Below are 20,511 nucleotides of genomic sequence, written 5' to 3'. Positions count from 1 at the left end.
TGTTTACTCACAGTACTGAAACAGTTTTGCATTGAAGAACCCATCCCAGGGGAAAAAATATTCAGGCAACGTCCAAGGAAAAGGCATCAAACTTTCTCCAAGGTCATGTGCTAACCAGCTAACTAAAAGTTACTCCATTTTCCATAATGTACATTTGTACATTTTCTATAAAATCATTGTCTGCATGAGGATTTTCCAAAATCAGTATCTATCCTTCTGCTATGTTTGTTGTCCATTTCCATTTTCCTTCTTTCCCCTTCTTCAACCTTGTGCTCTTTCGAGAAAATGGCTCCCCATTCTTTTTTCCCACGCTCTCGCTAGAATGTTCCCAAGACAAATTCTACTGGCCAATTTAACAAGCCTAACTTCATCAACTAATTCTTTATTTTAAACAGCAAAAATGAAATACTCAATTGTATTTAAAGGAACTTGTTGCATTTTGAGAAAATCTGCAGAAAATACAATAACAAACAGCATAACTGAATTAATGAAATAATGCATGGTCTTAAACCAGGGTATTACTTTCCTATTTAAATACTTTAATGATTTAACCTCCATAATCTTTTGGGGTAGAAAATCCCAGAGATTCACTACTCTGCCAGAAGTTTCTATGCATCAGTTTTAAATTGCTGCCTGTTAGTCTTTTAACTATGCTCCCTCTTGGATATAACATCTAATTTGAATTGGTGCAGAATACAATGTCCTCGTGCTGTTACACGAGTTCCTGGGTGTCAATATGTCAGAGGATCAACGCACTGATACAATCAAAAATAGGCAAATCGGTGCCTCTACTTCATTAGGAGTTTGAGGAGATTTGGCAAGTCACTCAAGACTCTTAACAATTTCTCTCGATGTCTGATGGAGAACATCCTGACTGACTATATCACGACCAGGTATGGAGCCTCCAATGCACAGGATGGTAAGAGGCTACAGAGGGTTGTAGACTCAGCAAGCTTTATGCACAGCACAATCCTCCCCATCGTGAAGGACATCTTTAAGAGGTGGTGCCTCAAGAAGACAGCACCCATTAAGGACCTTCAGCATCAGTGACTTGCCCTCTTCTTAGCACTACCGTCAGGGAAGTGGTACAGGAGCCTGAAGCGACACACTCAGTGATTTAGGAACAGCTTCTTTCCCTCCGCCATCAGACTTGTTAAGAGTCCATGAACACCACCTCTTTATTCCTTTTTTGACACTATTTATTTTTGTAATTTATTATTTGTGCACTGAACTGCTACTGCAAAACAATGAATTTTACATCGTGTGTCAATGATAATAAATCTGACTCTGACTGCAAATCCTGGGTTTAAAAAACAAAACAGAACACAAGTCCAGCAGCATCTGCAGATGCAAAAGGTGCAAGTCAACTTATCGGGTCAAGACATGTCTGTCCGTGACCAAGCACAGGTTAGAGGAGCAACACTTCATATTGCATCTGTGTAGCCTCCAACCTGAGAGCATGAACATCGATTTCTCTAACTTCTGGTAATTATTCTCTCGCCCAACCCCCCATCCCTCCCCAACTTCTCATTTTTTTCATTCCCCAATCTGGTTTCCCTATCACCCCTTCTCACTTCCCAATCACCTCTCTCTGGTTGCCTTCTTCCTTCCCTTTCTTCCATGGTCTATTGCCCTCTCCTTTAGACTACCTCCCAGCTTCTTATTTTATCATCCCTCTCTCATCCACCCACTTTCCCCCTTATCTGGTCTCACCATCACCTTCCAGTTTGTATTCCTTCCTCTCACCCCCCAACTTCTTATTTTGATTTTTGCCCCTTTCTTTTCCAGTCTTTACAAAGGGTCTCCACCTGAAATGTTCATAGTATATTTCACTTCAAAGGTACTGCTTGACTTTTTAAGTTCTTCTGGCATTTTTTGTGTGTTACAAAGAACTTAATGGGTGATCATCATGTTCCTGCTGACCTTTTCACCTATGTAGGTTAATCCCATTTTCCCTCTACTGAGGAACAAAAACTGCACTTTTAAATTTTCTGACCACCCAACAAGATTCCCTTTATTTTCCCAAATTATTTTCTTAGAGTAGCAAGAACATAGGAATACAGGCAGTCCCCCGGGTTACGTATGAGTTCCGTTCCTGAGACCGTCTTTAGGCCAGATTTGTACGTAAGTCGGAACAAGTACATCCGGTATTATTTAGCGTCAGTTCATCAAACGTTTGTCTTAATATATAGTATATATTTTACCTTTCCATGCATATAAAACATATGTATTCCAATAATTAAACCACTGTGTTGCTTAGTAATAATTGTAGCTTTCAGCGGGGCAGGGCGTTTCATATGCTCCATTATTCTCACTTTATCAGTTATCCTTTAAAATTATTCCAATCGTTGACCGACTGTAGCCTAACACTCTTCCAATGACAGATGGTGTTTCATCTCTTTCCAAAAGCTTTATTATTTCCACTTTATTTTCAATTGCGATTGCTTCCCATCAATGGAACAGAAACACTGCGGGCGAAGGGTCCCAACCTGTGCCGGCTCCCGAGGTCCGCTGGGTCCTAAGGACCATCGCATTGAGACAGGCTAAATGGGACAAGTGGGGGCTGTGCTGGGTTTAGGTATTTGATCCTCCACAATATTCCACGTGGGTATTTTAAACTGGAGGTGGCAGTGTTTTTTTTTGCGAGGTTGAGTTGCGAGCTCGACATCAACCCGGCACAGATGGTATGGGAGTCGGATCGAACCTCCATTCTTGAGCCCGGTGCTGATCTCACTGACTGGAATGGGGGAGGGGGCCAGGGTCAGGGTGAATCTTACTGAGAAAAATTTAAGCCAAATACAAAGTTAAACACTCAACATAGTGTCAACGACAACGACTTAAAATGGCGTACGGCGTCACGATCCGACTTAAAATGGCAGACGGCGTTCTCCTTCCTCAGTTCGTAAGTACGAGTTGTCCGTAAGCAGGACGTTCGTAACTCGGGGACTACCTGTACAGATTGTACTAAACTATCTAAACCATTTATGCAAAGCTACTGATGTAGTGGCTGAGAATGGCACAAGACACGGACAAGCAGCACACTTTTAGCACAGCTCAGTGCAGCACTATGGTCTTTTTAAAAAAGTTATTACATTGCAATTGCTTATGTTGATTCTGGATCAGACAATGAAGAGACTGCTTTATATTTAACACAACTACTGTAGTCAGTTAAAAGTGGATGCAATGTGTTAATTTTTTTCTCTACAGGTACATGCTATCTAGTCTGTGATGAAGGTGCAAATTTCCTTTGATTTACCAGAAGCCATTCTTTTTCTTAGTTGTGATCTGGGATCTTGAGGATAAAATCATTTGGAATTTTTAGTACAACGGTTCTAAAGTATCTTGGGTCTGGTGGGAGGTTGGAACACCAAATGACCACCTTTACAGCTATAGACTCAGTGTTATCCAGCACAACAACAGGCTCTGCAGCCCAACTTGTTCATGTTGCTCAAAGTCATGGCAATAAATGTTCCAAGGAAAATGAGGTACAAAACCAGCTGGAGTTCCTCCTTGAGATTATTACTTACAATTACTTAGATAAACACAAAAACCTCAATCTCAGACTTCTTAGAAAAATTCAGGCCTCAGATCTACTGAAGTACATTGTTTGCTCACATATAAATCATAGAAAAGACACACCTAATCTCCCTCTTCTGTGTGTATGACATAAAGCTTAACAGAATAAATGGGTGAGCAGCGTGGTCGGCATGGACTTATTGGGCTGAAGAGCCAGTATCTGTGCTTCAGTGTCTGCAGCTTAATAAGAGCACCACAAAAACCACACAGAAACAGTTTTTCTGTTCTGCAATTAACGTCAACAGATAACACTACAAAACTTACCTCGGTTCTAACTAAATCACACATTTCTTATGACTGAAATTCTGTGACAAACTGAGTGCAAACATTTCAAGATGTACAATAAAGGTTGAGATGGCTCCTTACCTAAACCACTGTATGTTTGTATGAGGCATAGATTCTAGAATGTAATCCCATCTTGATGCCCATTTAATCGGTGATGTCTGGAAGGAGAAATAAGATGGTGGAAAACCTGTTGATACTTGGAAAAACAAATCAATTCTCAACATAATGAGATGAAAAATCATTTATCAAGATGTTATCTGGTAATGAAATCCAGCATAATTTATTCATCAATTTACATCATGACTTCTTGACAAAGTTTTGCTTTAACTGGAAAAGCAGCTCCTTCAAAAGACAGGGAAGTCGAACTGAAGGGAATTTCAATTAGCCTACTGACAATACTGCAATTTTCTTTTCCTTTAATTTGCTTTGTTCTTTAGATACGCATGGTATTTAGTTAAAAAGATACCAAGTCAGTGGTGCAGTAACAACATGGGTGCAGGTTCCCCACCAAGACCCAGCATGGAATTGATGCATTGCATAGCCTTCAAGGTACTGTGAAATTTATGGTACAAGTTCAGTGAAACCCTACTGAATGATATTTGCATAACTTCATACAATGCCAGAGGTTTAGCTGGCAGCAGATTTTCATCCCCGCCAAAGATTGTAGGCTCAATCAAGAAATGCAAATATCTTGGCTTATGTTTAAGTTCAGTATGGAAAAGCACTTTTCAGAGGTCTCAGGTAAAAAGCAAAACATCTAGGGTGCTGTTTTGAAAACTCAGTGAACACTACAAAAAATATCACTTGGCTGTAGTTTGTATGAAGTGATAATTGTTGCACTTTTTACATTTACATAGTGATCACAGTGGTAAAAAATAATTCATTAGCTGAGAATGAAATGGCATCTAAAAGATAACAAATCAAAATTGACACAAATCATTTAATAATTATCAGACAAACTGCAGATCATGGGATTAAGTCTCAATCAAAAATCAACCAGGTCAGACACAGCAAACTTGAAGATTGCCATTCAACACTGCGGATTTTACACCAATTACCCTGTTGTCATTGTAATATGCAAATTGGCTTAGAATGGAAATAAAATGTAGAGTGCACATTACTGTCATACTGCCACTGCAGATTTTCCAACAGCTGCAAATTAGCATCAGGGAATATGCATTTTGGTTACAAGGCATTAAAAAGTTATGCAAAAACATAAATGCAAGAGTTTCTGGAGATTCTGGAAATCTGACACACACAAAATGCTGGAGGAACTCAGCAGGTCAGGCAACTTCTATAGAGGGGAATAAACAAAGTTCAAAGTAAATTTATTATCAAAGAATATATATGTCACCATATTCAACCTAGAAATTCATTTTCTTGCAGACATTCTTAATAAATCCAAAACCCATAACAGAATCAATGAAAGACTGCACCAACAGGGCTGACAACCAGAATGCAGAAGACAACAAACAGCACAAAAAGAGAGAGAAAGGGGAGGGAAGGACAGACAAAGGGGAGCTGGGGGCAGAGGGAGAGGGGGCTGAGGGTTGTGGGGGGAGGGGTGGTGGGGGAAGGAGGTGGTGGCAGCAGGTAGGGAAGGAAGGAGGGTGGGAAGGGAGAGAAGGGAAAGGGAGTGGGGAGGGATTAAACAGGGAAAGGGTGAGGAGGGAAGGTATGGATGTAATGCTGAATCTTTGCAAACTTCGAAGTAAGTGGAGGTGCTGCTGTGCTTTCTTCATAATTGGCACTTATGTGCTGGGCCCAGGGCAGATCCTCTGAAGTGATAACACCAAGGAATTTAAATTTTAAATTAATACTCGTCCAGGTACCAGGGCTGATGCTTTCCATGGGTTCACCCTCCTGAAGGGTGTGAGAGTTTGTGATGTTTTTTCCATGTTTTAACATTTCAGTACTGCCTGAAATGTCAACTGCTTATTCTTCTCCATTCAGGGGTTCCCAACCTTTTTTATGCCATGGACCCTGACCAATAAACAAGGAGTCTGTGGATTCCAGGTTGGGAACCTGTGCTAGATGTTGCCTGACTTACTAAGTTCCTACAGCATTTTGTATGTATTGTTAAAACATACAGATTTTCACAGCCAAGGTCAGACTTAAGAATGCCATGCACTCATTATATCAGGACACTTGATTCCTGGATTAGTGAACAAGGATCAGATGGTTAAATTGATAAACTGGTAAATTAAATTGGTTTATTAATTTCACCTGTACAGAGTTACAGTGAAAACATTGTCTTACATTGTCCCTGTAGATCACTTATTTATAACAGTGCATTAAGGTAGAACAAAGGAAAACGATGGCGGAATGCAAAATAAAGTGTCACATTTACAAAGAAAATGCAGTGCAGACAGATAATAATGTGCAAGACCATAGAAAGAAGTAGATAAGAGGTTAAGAGCCTATTTTACATACTCAGGGCAAGTTTAATGGTCTTATTACAGCAGGAAAGAATCTGTCCTTGAGCCTGGTGATACATGCTTTTGCATCTTTTGTCTGATGAGAGGGGGGATGACAGAGAATGTCCAGGGTAAGAAGAGTTTTTGAATATGTTGTCTACTTTACTGAGACAGTGAGAAGCACAGTCAGTGCCCATAGAGGAGCTTTTAAAAAAAAGTTGTTTCTTAAAAGTGATAATTTTGAGTAAAACTCTGATAATCCATTAGGTTCAGTGGTAGAAGATTTTCTGAAGTATTGGGTATTACCCTTATTACTACTCTGAGACATTTATTTCATTTTTCTTTTTACATATTACACAGTAATAAATTTTCAAGTGAACTGTTTGAGTTTAAGGGGAACAGGGGACTCCGGCTCCAACCGCAAATCTACCTACAATTCTGTCTCCTAGCACACTGAATCCAAGTTTTGACTGCAACAACATATCCTGACAACTGCCTCTGATCACAAATGTATCTTGCACTCTGGCATCTATGCCTCACATTCTGAACTAAAGAGTTACAGGCCAAACATCAGGATTTCCAAACAACTAGATGGTGGATTATCTTTTTATATTTTAGTTTTTATTTCGCAAGGGAACATCTAGGGTCTGCCTTCCCTTTAACTTTGTTCCTCTACATAATCATCTCCAAATTTCAATTCTTGTTCCTCCTTCACACTCTTCTGGAAAGAAATTCTGTACAGCAGTTGGATAATTTTGCACTCTTTGAGAATTTTCTGGCCTCTTTCTCTAGGTGCTTTTCCAATCTTTCCCCACTTGTTCTTTCATTTCAGAGAAATGGGCAACACAAATGTATTTCTAACCACCTCTCATCCAAATTCAGATCAGAATTTACCTTAGTTTTCTGCCGTAATGCATACCTTTATGGGAATTAACAATGTAACAAAGATTTACTTACAACATATTTAACAGAATAGGTATAAGCAATACTAATTTTCCCTTTAAGTTCGTTAGGGATGCCCAAGGGTGGTCCTGCACATTCTGGTTTATCGGTCTGTGCATTCTTGAAGCTGTTGAGAAACAAAATTATGGATCAGTAATTAAAAATGAGCAATTTCTTACTATGAATACTAAATTCAAAAAGTTAAATAAATTATAATAATTAGCAACTAATTTTCTATCCTGTTACTTTTAAAAGTCGAGTAACTTACAAAGATAACAAAAAACAGATCATAATTGCATTCTGGAATAAATGTGTCTGATCCAAACCAACATCGACACTATCCCTGTGGTCTCAGCACCCAATGATTCCAAAGCCTGTTTCCTCAGCTCTCCCACAAATCCTATATTGCTCAAAGTCCCTTCCCAACAGCCCCAGACATCACTGGGAAGCTTATAAAGAAGGGTGGCAACTTCCTTCAGACAAATGGGTCTGTGGCAGTGTAAAGCTGGAGTGATACACTTATATCCATTATCTGGGCTCAGTGACTCAATGGTGAGTCATTGAGTTCAGAAGTATACTGAGAGGTTATCCATATATAGTTTCCATGAACTTAGAGAACAGAATTCACAATGAAAATAAAGGTTTAGATAATAGTGGTTAAATGTATTTTATGAGCAGACACCATATTTTCAGGGTAAACTTGAAGCTTTCAAAGTTGCTGGCTAAGATCCTTGCTATAATTTCAAAGTGCTATCTCATTGGGAGATCCCTAAAGTCCCTGAACTTGAAAGGCAGAGGTAAACAAAACCCAGCATAAAATATTTTTCTGCCCACATCTCCCCTGAAAAGGCTATCACTGATAAGTTCAGCACAGGGATTTTCCATTAGAAATACAAAGGAATTTATTTTGGAAATTTTCAAGCACTCAAATGCACGATAATTAACATGTTCAAGATAGTCTGACATCATCCAGCATTAGGCTTATCTTTAAAAATCTGCATACCTTTTTGGCTCGAGTTTAGCAGCCACAAGTCTTGATCCAGATTTCTCAGCTTCACTGTGGTAATATATTGTGATATCCACATGATTGAAGATATAGTAAGTGTCCTTCGCATTGAAGGAAGTCTATACAATGGAGGTAAAGAGTAAATCATATAATTAATTATACCTGGTAACACAACTTATCTAACTGCATGTTTTCAGTTTGTTAGAATTTAGGTCTCTTGAAAAAAATATACAAGTATCTAAGTGCCTTACCTCTGTCATTTAATTAAAAATAGTTTCTAAATTTCAACAGCAAACCAATAATTACAATGCTAGCATAATAGTGCAGAACTTACTGCTGCTTCCTTGCAGTTCCACAGGCCCAGATTCAATCCTAACCTCAGATGCTGTGTGGAGCTTGCACTATCTCCCCTGACCATGAATTTTCCCTCACACCCAAAGACAAGCTGATAGCTGTTAGTTACCTGTTAGTGTAGGTAAGTGGCAAAAGAATTGCAGAGGTAATTGATAGGTATGTGGGAAAGTAAGTTGCAGAGTGATAGGAAAACAAAATAAGGAGAATGGTACTGCTGGGAACATTCTGCTGACATGAACCTAATGAGCCAAATTATCTCCCCCTCTGTCATAACAAGTAAACACAAATTTAAATATCACACCATTAAATAGTAGTTTTATAAAAATAAATGCATCTGTGGAGAAAAAAGGTATATCTCCTTCTAATATAAACATATACATGAAATCTTTTAATATGACAATAGACAATAGATGCAGGAGTAGGCCTTTTGGCCCTTTGAGCCAGTACCGCCATTCAACGTGATCATGGCTGATCATCCACAATCAGTACCCCGTTCCTGCCTTCTCCCCATATCCCTTGAGTCCGCTATCTTTAAGAGATCTATCTAACTCTTCCTTGAAAACATCTAGAGAATTGGCCTCCACTGCCTTCTGAGGCAGAGCATTCCATAGATCCATAACTCTCTGGGTGAAAAAGCTTTTCCTCAACTCTGTTCTAAAAGGCCTACCCCTTATTCTTAAACTGTGGCCTCTGGTTCTGGACTCCCCAGCATCGGGGACATGTTTCCTGCCTCCAGCGTGTCTAATCCCTTAATAATCTTATATGTTTCAATCAGATCCCCTCACATCCTTCTAAATTCCAGTGTATACAAGCCCAGTCGCTCCAATCTTTCAACATATGACAGTCCCGCCATCCTGGGAATCAACCTCGTGAACCTACGCTGCACTCCCTCAATAGCAAGAATGTCCTTCCTCAAATTTGGAGACCAAAACTGAACACAATTCTCCAAGTGTGGTCTCACCAGGGCCCTGTACAACTGCAGAAGGACCTCTTTACTCCTATACTCAACTCCCCTTGATATGACCACTAGCTTTAACACATAGAAGACAAAACTGACCCTTAGCTCCTGTTGCTAGATCCCAATCGCAAACCTAAGAAGTGGTCCAAATAGAATAAATGCAAGGTAGGAATTATCTGCTATTCAAAAGGTATCAGAAACTAAATCTGACAGTTGAAAATTGATAGCTGCACTTAAATTGGACCAAGAGAACTCTAGGTCCAATTTATGCACAGCCGACTGTTAAGTCTAATTCATAGCAGCTGGGAAACAAAAATTTGGCTTTGACCCTTAAATTAAAATTCCTAATTCTTGTTCACATGCACAGTCTGCAGAAACAAGACAGGTCTAAGCTTTCATCTACTTCACTCTCCTCTTCTTTCAACAGCAGACTAAATTTTGAATGTGCCAAACTTTACAGAAACATTTCCTATATCATTGCTTTTAGTAAATTAAAATCAAAAAATAAAGCAGATTTCAAATTAGTGATATATTATGATCTGCATTAATGCAGGCAGATTCGAGAAGTTAGTTTTATGTTTAAGGAATTTTTATAATATTTTCCCCAAGCACTTATTTTGGTTTTCAAGGAAATACAAGTGTAGGTGATGGACAGCTTCGATCTCTGCTGTACACTTGTGTACTAAACTATACTGTGCTTTATTCTTTGATCAAGAATTAGTACTAAAATGATATTAAGGTCAGCTTTCAAATATTCAATATATGGGCAAACTTACGTTAATGATACAAGCATCTTTTGGGCGGCCAACCTTTGTTACATAGCAACCAATAGGAAATCCTGGATTACAGAACTTCTGCCCTTCTTCCACATCATAACACCATGTAACAGGCATATTATCAATGATCCTACAAAGGTAAATTATGCATATTGATATAAATTGTCCATTATGTGTATCAATAAACAGACACCTGTAAACATTTGTTTACATATTCACCTGCAGTATTAAAACAAATTATTTTGTTGTTTGATTATTCTTCTGTTAAATATTTCCATAATTTTACCAGCAATTCTCTTATGTTCTTAGGAACAACAGGACCCAACTCGTAGGAAAGAATGGACTTACTTCCTTTCTACATTGCTTCCCATCGTTTCCTTTCCCAACAGTTCTTGCATGGAAAAAAATGGTTTTGGAGGGATCCTTTGGCTGCCTGTCTTTCTTTTGTATCTGCTTGATTTCTAGACTTATGTGAGAATTGCATGCACACAGGTCACACTTGCCTCTTAAACAATGTCATTTTGTTTAGAGAAGACTTATCATCTAAAAAAAATATTTTCAACAATGACATTTGTGTTTTTCACGATAATCTCTTTCATCATTTCAAATTGCATAAATGTTTAATTGTTTCAGTCACTGAATGTATTGTCTACTTTTGTCTTCTTACTTTTCCCTTTAAGACAGTGGTTCAGACTCAGTTGGAACCCAAGATCACCTCTCGGTCATGTTACGTACCCGTGACACGTGACAGTGGTGTACTTGTCATGTGACTGGTGTTGAAGCTATACTGGACTTGAGGTAATGGTCTTATGATGGTGGAGTGACGTCATTTTCCCGCCAGTAGAGGCCATTTTTTTTTTAACAGGGTATAAAAGAAGGACCCCCTCCCTGTGAGGAGGGGCAGTTCGTGGCTGGATTTGCCATGTTGACTTCATGCCACTGCGTGATTTAATGTTATGACGCAGTTTAGTTGAAGGATGAAGTTTTATTTAATGCTTAAAGTTTAAAAGGTCATTGCCAGCAGTTTCTTTATAATACTGCTAGTTGAGAATTAGTGCAGAGTGAAGATTGGAGTTCGGGAGTTAGAAGATCGAGGAGAATCGATTTCAATGGTGAAAAAGGTTCGACCTTGTTTGATCCTCATTCGGAAGGAATTCGTTGACTGTCCCCGTGTTAATCCCTGTGAATAGCAGAAAGGATTGGGAACAGTTTTGTAAAGGAAAGGTCAGTGCCTTCAAGCCGTTACATTTCACCTTCGTAAAATTCTTCATAGGAAAAGTAGTTCGACTGGGAATTGAAACAACATGACGTGAAAGAGAATTTAGATCGTCTTAAAAAGTCTCTCCCTTAAATGGACTGTGAGCATTTTGAACTTTTGCAATACTACTTTGAAGAACTGTTTTTGCAACATCACTTTAAGAACTGTTTAAGCTTAATTGCTTTAAGAACTGTTTAAGCTGCCGCACAGCAGCTGATTTCCGGTTGCGTTAGTGATTTGTTTACTTTTGGGGGGTTTATTTTCAGTTTAATAAACGTGTTATTTGTTATAAAAACCCCTGCCTCACTCATATATTTATTGTTGCTTGAATCCGTAACACTCAACACTCTGGAACCCAGCAGAAATCAATACCTTATAATCTAAAGTAAGACCCCGAGGCATTTTTCAGATGTAATGACGATGGTCCACTAATGCAACTTAGAATCTGCCTGACTCCTGTGATATATTAATTAATGCAATATACTGTAACTATTGAAAAAAGCATACCATGCTGAAATAAACACCTAGTAATAGCTTATGCAGGTAGGGTAGCATTTGATAAGTTAAAATGAGCTGATCTGTGGGTAGGACTGATGCCCTATCAAGATCATGGCTCAATCTTTGATAGACTCTTGAAATCTGGCCTGCTATTTGTCCACCTCCCAAAGCCAGAGGTCTGGGAGTCTTCTTACCGTCAGCTTCACTGCCTGGGCTAAGAACCAAGTGGCTAACTTGCCATCAGCCCCATTCCCTGGACTAGGCCTAGAACCTAACTCATCATCATCTCATCCCAGCACATATGCATTCCACTAAAACCCTCAACAAGAGCACAGAAACTCAAGAGCAACAATAAGCCACCAGGGCTTGCAAGCCTGCCACACTATTCTATATGATCATGACTGACCCGTTTCAGACCCTTAGCACTCTTCAGTTGCAGTTTATCAGAGCCCATAATTCCCTGATCTTACCAAAAACTACCCTTCTCATTTTTAAATACCTCCAGTGAACTCCACAATACCCTGGAGTGGACAACTTCAGAGATTCACCACTTTTTGCAGGAAGGAATTCTGATGCACTTCAATTTTAACTGTCTCCTCACTAGTGACTCGCTCATTCATGGAAATATCTCAGTATCAATCCTGTCATACTGCCTGAGAATATGTTTAAGTAAGATCACCACCCATTCTTCTAAACTCAAAGAACACGGTTCTAACTTTTGTTAAGCTGTTCATTGTAAAACACTCTCAGGAATTAGCTAAGCTCTTCTAGTCTGCCTCCAATGCTGGTATATTCCTCTTGATGAGTTTTTTAAGATTGCACTTTAGCAAAATTCACTGCACAAAGGATTTATAATTTGCCTTAAATGTAACTTTTCACACGACTTACTTTGGGAACCTACTTACAATCATTTTTATAAGACTATTCCTACCACTAGATGATGTACATAAAAACACCAATAAAGTGAATAATACTGAGATGTAAAGCCGACATTTTATCAAAATTTCCTTGTTTGTTTATTTTACTTAGCAAGACACTTACAGTGGAAGGTTCAAGCTCCACGCTGAGAACTGTGCACAGAAACTAAGATGGCATCTGCCTATCTGATGAAATGTTTAACATGCTGCATGAGAGCTCACTGCATCATCGGCATGTTTTCATGCACTTCTCTTCAAGTCAAGTTTCTTGTCATTTAACTATATACATGTATACCATCAAAAAAGATGTTTTTTCTGAACCAGGGCATAAAGCACTGTCGTACACATAACACATGTAATACGCAATAATTTATGAAAGTAAGGATAAAAAATATACAGATGAATTACACATAAACAAACTAAAGTGCATAGATTAAATATTGTAAGGTACAGAACAGATTAACCAGTAACACATTGAATGCAGTGTGGCAGAGAGTTTAGAAGCTTAATGGCCTGAGGGAAGAAACTGTTTCCCATCCTGACCGTTCTTGTTTTTATGCACTGGAGTCTCTTGTTTGATGGTAGAAAGTTAAAGAGGAGGCTGAATGGATGGGTGGTATCTTTAATAATACTAAGGGCTCTGCATTCTCAACACTCATGATTAATGTCCCTAATGCATGGAAGGGAGACCCAATGATCCTCTCAGCCGTCCTCACAATCTTTTGTAGGGACTTCTGTCTGATGCTCGGCTGCTCCCATACTAGATGGAGATGCAACTTGTCAGGATGCTCTCAGTGCTGCTCCTATAAAACCCAGTAAAGATAGTGGGGAGGAAGAAGCCTCAATCTCCTTAGGAAGTGGAGAAGCTGATGTGCCTTCTTGTTCAGGGAGGTGATATTAAGGGACCTGGTGAGGTTATCTGTGACATGAACTCCCAGGAACTTGGTGCACTTAATTCCATGGAGAAGCCATGTATTCACAGAGGGGGACCTCTGCACCTTCATGAAGTCCACAATGTTTTCCCTGTTCTTTTCACATGCACACTTAGGTTGTTCTCACACTAATCCACCAACCACTCCGCTTCCTCTCTGTACTTCATCTCATCAGTGCTGTGTCATCTGCGAATGTGATGACACGATTTGAGCTGAATCCTGCGACAGTCATGCATCAGCAGTGTGAACAGCAGCAGGCAGAGCACACTGCCCTTGGGAGTGCCAGTGCTCAGCGTAATGCAGTAGAGACGTTGCTACCCATACAGATTGACTGTTGTCTTTCTGTTAAGAAGTCCAGGATCCAGTTGCAGAGGAAAGTGTTCAGACCCAGCGAGGCCAGTTTCCCCACCAGTTTCACAGGAAGGTCCACTGATATACTATACCTACTCTGATTGTATAAAGCAATCATATACCTACCAGGAAGGAAAACTCATATGCAAAGTAGGGCTGTCTAACAAACAACAGATGTTTCACCCCAGCCCACCCTATTTTTGTCAACAATATGTGGCCAACTTTGTGAAAGCAGATGACTAATTTAATTGGAACTGTATGCAGAACTGTGAAATTGTATGAATAAACATGAGATATTCTGCAGATGCTGGCAACCCAGTGCAACCAACACACAACAAAGTACCTGAAGAAGTCAGCCGATCAGGCAGCATATACAGAGAAGAATAAACAGCCAATGTTTCATTCTGAGACCCTTCATCAGGACAAGAAAAGAAGGAGCTAGAAGACAGAATAAGAAGGTGGGAGTGGGGGGGGGGGGAAGGGAGTACAAGCTGGCAAGTGATAGGTGAAGTCAGATGAAAGATAATGTGGGTGGGGGAGGGCGAGCAATGAAGTAAGTGGCTGGGAGGGGATAGGTGGAAGAGGTAAAGGACTGAAGAGGAAGAAATCTAATAGGAGAGGACTCACGAAGGATCTCAGCCTGAAACAGCGACTGTTTATTCCTCTCCATAGATGTCGCCTGACCTGCTGTGTTCCTTCAGCATTTTGTGTGTTGCTCTGAAAGACTATGAATATAGCTTTTCTCCAGAATGTTTATAAAAACAAATGTAGCTTACTATATATAAACTAATAGTAAGTGCTTCTAATTACTCACCAATGATGTTGATAGTTTAAATGCATGCCATTTTTTAAAAACGCCAACTTTGATTTGTCCTCTGTTTTCTGAACGTCATATTGTTTTGTGCATACATGCTTACACACCTCGTCCTTCTTGAAGTGAAACTGTAATTTAACATATCACCACTCAGTTTTTTAAAGCACAAATCAATGAGTATTCCTTATATTAATTGTAACAGCTCGCAAAGTCAAATTAAAGTGTAATTGATCATTTCAGACCATAGTTCCTTCACCAACTTTATGTTAATTATTGGATTTATGGGTGGTGTTTTGGAAATTTGCCACTATATAAGGAAATAATTAAGAGACCGAACAGATGCAATAATGCAAGAGCAAAGATTATAAACTTCATAATCTTTATTGCATCTTAGTCAATTTTATGTATAATACAGCACAAGAGGGTTTGTATTCATACCATTAACTTTAGAGGAAAAGTTCCGCCCTACAGTATCTGTGGCCAGTTTACTGCTATCCAACATTGGAGTCCATAAAAATAAACACATGAAAACAAGATCAATAACCAAGATTATAATCACCTGTCCAAACATCTCCTCCTCTGGTTTGCTTGCCAATATGCGTCTGATTACAATCTTCTGAGATGTCTCAGATGGTCAAGTTAAAAACCACCATATAATTGTAAACTGCTGGTGTTATATTACACAGAATCAAGAAAGAAAAAGGAAATGAATAGGAATTGGGAGAAGTGAGAAGCTGGAGAAATAAGAAAACAAAGTGAAATGGATGAAATTGAGAAGCAGAATACTAAAATGAGAGAAATCAATATTTATGTAATTCATGATTAATACTGAATCAACCTTTCTCATGGCACTCAACAGAGAGAGAATATGCAACATGAAAAAGACTGCAATATATTAGTGTTGTAAAAAGGAAAACAAAGTGAAAAAGCATTGATCAAGTGTGACAAAACAGTTTGAAAGAGATTAAAAACCAATAACCCGCAGATACTGGGAACTGGTTGTTGGCCCAAAACTGTGCCAGTACCACCAATGCCAGTATCTTCTATTTATTTTACAATTTAATAATGAGCCAAGTTATTGATTCAAGCTGACCAGCAGTATGTGACAACACTGTGATGTGCATTACAAAATTAAACTAAATTCATGCCATAACTAATTTTTCCCTGTAGCTTTAAAACACTGCTGATTTTAAAATAAAGTTAAGCTTTAAAGGATGCCTTGATCTCATCCTTTTCCACCAAACATCCAAAAAGCAAAGTTTTGTAAAATAGAAAATAACTTCAGTGGACTATAAATGACTATGCAAACTGTAACAGCAGTGACCACCCAATGGAAAGGAATGACTCTGTGCAGATTTGCTTCTTCTTCTAAAGTTTAATGGCGGTAATCAGACCAACTTTAAATGCATTACCAGTACCTACCGAGTTGAAGTGTGGAGCAGAGACAGGAAGTAGACCCACTAAATTCCCCACTCTAAAAAAATTCGAATAATATCAGTAAGTCTAACGCTTTTCAGAAAGTCAAATACACACTGTATATAGGGTCTTGAAAAGTATTCAGCTCCCAACCCTTTGTTCATATAAATGAGTATTACAACCAGAAAATTTGATTGATTTAACTGAGAATTTTTATTTGTGAATCACATGTTCCTTCTTTCACATTAAAGCCCTAACAGCACGGAAAATTGTAAAGCACGAAAAACTAAAATTTCAAAAACTGGAATGTCAGCACTTCAATACTAAATCCCCTTTGCTCAGTACTAAGTTGAACCACCTCTTGCAGCTATTACAGCCAGTAGTCTTTTGGGATAAGTCTCTGTTAGTTTTGCACTATATTTGCCCATTTCTCCCTGTAAAATTGCTCAAGCTGTGCCAGGTTAGTTGGGGAGAGGCAGTGGGCAGCAGCCTTGAGATTTTGCCAGAGATCAGGTTTGATCAGGTTAAGGTCAGGACTATGAATGGGCCACTCCAGAACATCAATTTCCTTCATCTGAAGTCACTCCATGGTTATTCTGGCATGGGTTGCTGTCCCACCGTAAGATGAACTTCCTCTCCAATTTAAGCTTTCTGGTAGAGGATAGCAGGTTTTTATTAAGGATCAAAATTCAAAGTACATTTATTATCAAAGTATGTATAAATTATACAACCTTGAGATTCGTCTCCTTATAGGCAGCCACAAAACAAGAAACCCAGTAGAATCCATTAAAAAAACACTAACAAACACCCAATACTCAGAGAGAGAGAAAAACACAAATCGTGTAAACAATAAAAGTTAAGTAACAGCATACAGGACTAAAGCGAGTCCACAGACATGAAGCCTGGAGCAGCATTATCAGGCCCAAAGGTTCAGCCTGTTTACCCACACAGTGGAGCAAAACAGAGCTCACAGACACAAAGCCCAGAGCAGCCTCAGTGCCATGGCAAGTGCAGTAAATGTTTCAATCCATCTAGCCCAGCATTTATATTTCAAAACATTGGTTCATCCCTCGTACTAGAACCATCGCTTCGATATGCTATGAGCCCAGAATCCACTGGCGTGTTCCAAATCGGTCCAGCACTTAGATCAATCAAACCTTGCTCTCTGTTTAGGCGGACAGGCTCTGAAACTCCTCAGCTTCACATGCCCCGACTCTGTCTTTACCATGTCTGGACATCACTCCGACCATTTCTCCTCAAACATGCACGGACTCTTCATTGTTTGCAGTTATCATTTACCACAATTTTTCACAGAAAAAGTTGCATTAATAAAGTATTTAGTTGTATTTCTCTCTTTATGAACTGCCAGTAAGCTGTCGCCTGCCTTCAATACAGCCATCTTAAATTGGAAATCTCTCTGCATTTAGCAGCATTCATCTTCCCATCAATCCTGACCAGATTTCTGCTAAAAAACATAACCTTACCTGTAAAAGCTTTGCAAAGTGACACTTAGAAGATACTGTAAAGATGTGGAAGGCAATCTTGTGGTCAGATGAGACTAAAATGGAACTGCTTGGCCTCAACACTAGGCAGTGTATGTGGCATAAATCTAATACTGCGTATTAGCCAGGTAACACCATTCCTTCTGTAAAGTATGGTGGAGGTATCATCATGCTGTGGAGATGCTTTTCAGCAGCAGGGATTGTCAAACTGGTCAGGGTTGATGGGAAGGTGAATGCTGCTAAATACTTAGAGATCCTGGATTCAAACCTGCTAGCCTAAGCCAGAAAGCCAAAGCTAGAGAGGAAGTTCGTTTTTCAGCAGGACATCAACCCAAAGCACACTGCCAGAGCAACCATTGAGTGGTTTCAAATAAGGGAAACTGGTGTCCTTGTGTGGACCATTCGTAGGCCTGACCTTAACCCTGTTAGGGTGTATTCTAGAGTTAGGCTATATAGCACATATTAATTTCAGCAGCAACCAATCTTCAGATTTGAATGTGGATTGTAGATTGAACTTAAAATGCAGCTCTGAACACTAGTCTTCCTGGAGCTGCAAACTGTTGTTGATCACAAACCAGGAAACACCCATTCGCTTGATATTTGCGTATGGATGAATCCAGAGAAAGAGACAGCTGGGTGCCTGGAATGTGGGTATAAAGAAGGTGGTGTTTGGAAATTATATGTAATTCAAAGGAAGCATTGTAGTTACATTGTAACTAGAGAATTGTTCTGCTGTTGTCTTTGATCTATAGCATATAAAGTGAAGAGATGAGGCCTCAGTTGTTCAGAGTCAACCATGAATGTTGCATCTAATTATCTGGATATGTAAGCCAGGACAGTACAATATGGAGAGTAAGCTGTTGCCATGTAGCTCCTCTTCTCCACACACCTGATGAACCCAAAGGAACAGCAGAAACCCATTCGGTTTGGCACCAGCAGCATTACAGGAGTTGCCAGTCGGCATCAAACTCAACATAGGACTGCCTTAGGGACTCCCGGTTCGGATTCTTCCCTTGGAGTTTACTCCCGAAGCCTTCCCTTTTAGAGGGTATAGCTGCAAGGCAGCGGAAGTTTGAGATCAGAGTTTTCCTTCTCCTAGATGAACTGCTAACCATGGCTGAAGAGCCCCATCTCCCAAAGAGACTAGTTTTAAGATGCTGGTAGCCTGTCTTTGGCCCTTCTCCTGTCAGTAGAAACAGTTCCGCTGGGCTTAGTAGCAAAGCCACATGCAAAGGCCAAGAGCTGGATTTAATTGTCAGAGGCAATCTGAGTAGCATGCCATTGGGAGCATTTAATATGAAGTGGGAGCTTGTCCTCACTACCACTCTTGTTTATAACAAGTGAATTTTTAGTTTCTCATGCTTTACAATTTTCTCTGTTTTTTGGGCTCTGCTGTGGAAAAAAGAGCATGTGATTCACAAATAAAAATTCTTAGTTAAATTGATCAAAATTCCTGGCTGTAAAAATCATTTATGTGTACAAAAGGTTGGGGGCTGAATACTTTTTCAAGGAACTGTACATTATGTTGGCAGTAAAATCCTAACCAACATTCCATATTAAACCCTGTCTTTCCTAAAGATCTCAATTTAGTAATTAGATGTTTCCTTGCACCTCACAGGAACTGCATTCAAACAACATATGCTGTACCATTTTTTGTTAAGTGCACTTTCTACAGACGCAGTTGTCATGCATTATTAATTCTGAACAGGGAATTATTCAACCTTGTATGTCCAATACATAAATACGTAAGTATAACATTTTCTTTCCTTGTATACCCATTTGCCAGTTGAGCTCCCACCATCCTCTGAATTTTATATAAGTGCTATCCTTTCTTTTCTTTCTTACAACTTTGTTGTCACAGAAAAAACTTTCATCTCTCCTCATGTAAAGTCACCACTACATCTATATCTCTAATTTTAGGTGTCTGCAGCATTGTTTCCTTCAAACCAACATAGCCAGGAACTCAGATAAAATGTATACATAGGCCTAGACTCTGCAGCCTTAACAGGTATTGTCCAATCTAAGAAGAATGTCTGGCCTACAATTTGAAGTACATGTTTTAATAGATGTCAAGACCAAAAACTAATCAGAACATAGAAGTACATAATCAGGGTGTACTTCATCGACCCATTACAAGGCTAAAATGATAGTCACCGTCTCAGATGTGAATACTGATACTTTGACTGATAATCTTTTCCTAATAGTCACCCATAACTTTGGAACATAAACAGATACACCTGTATGATGGTTCAAAAGATCACTGGTTCTGAACCTTCTGTGTAGATGTGTAAGAATCCATAATATCTGTTTTGCATATATAGTTGAACTTTCTGAGCTATTGATAGTAATCACTCCTCATCTTATCCTTTTTTCTGAAATCAACCACAGGAAAAAAAAATGGAGGAGTGACAGAAAGGGGTACACTGGGACCATAATCCACATTAACCACCTAAAGATTTTGTGCCCATTTATTTCCCATACAACCAAAGCGAAAGACCTTATGAACGCA

At 39.2% G+C, this 20,511-nt stretch overlaps 1 protein-coding gene across 1 annotated transcript in view; it reads right to left on the bottom strand.

Annotated features, from left to right (window-relative positions):
• Window positions 1–20,511, bottom strand: part of tm9sf2 (transmembrane 9 superfamily member 2) — a 56,945-nt gene that overhangs the window by 26,073 nt on the left and 10,361 nt on the right. The window contains exons 4-8 of the mRNA XM_059970497.1: window positions 15,085–15,212; window positions 10,315–10,444; window positions 8,224–8,345; window positions 7,236–7,347; window positions 3,943–4,019 (exon numbers count right to left, since the gene is read on the bottom strand). Coding sequence (XP_059826480.1) covers window positions 3,943–4,019; window positions 7,236–7,347; window positions 8,224–8,345; window positions 10,315–10,444; window positions 15,085–15,212 — 569 coding nt within the window. The remainder of the gene's footprint in view (window positions 1–3,942; window positions 4,020–7,235; window positions 7,348–8,223; window positions 8,346–10,314; window positions 10,445–15,084; window positions 15,213–20,511) is intronic.

The sequence above is a fragment of the Hypanus sabinus genome, chromosome 5 (assembly GCF_030144855.1).
Source record: "Hypanus sabinus isolate sHypSab1 chromosome 5, sHypSab1.hap1, whole genome shotgun sequence".
Lineage (NCBI taxonomy): Eukaryota > Metazoa > Chordata > Chondrichthyes > Myliobatiformes > Dasyatidae > Hypanus > Hypanus sabinus.
Note: the sequence above shows the minus strand (reverse complement) of the source record. Positions and strands in the feature narration are given on the sequence as shown.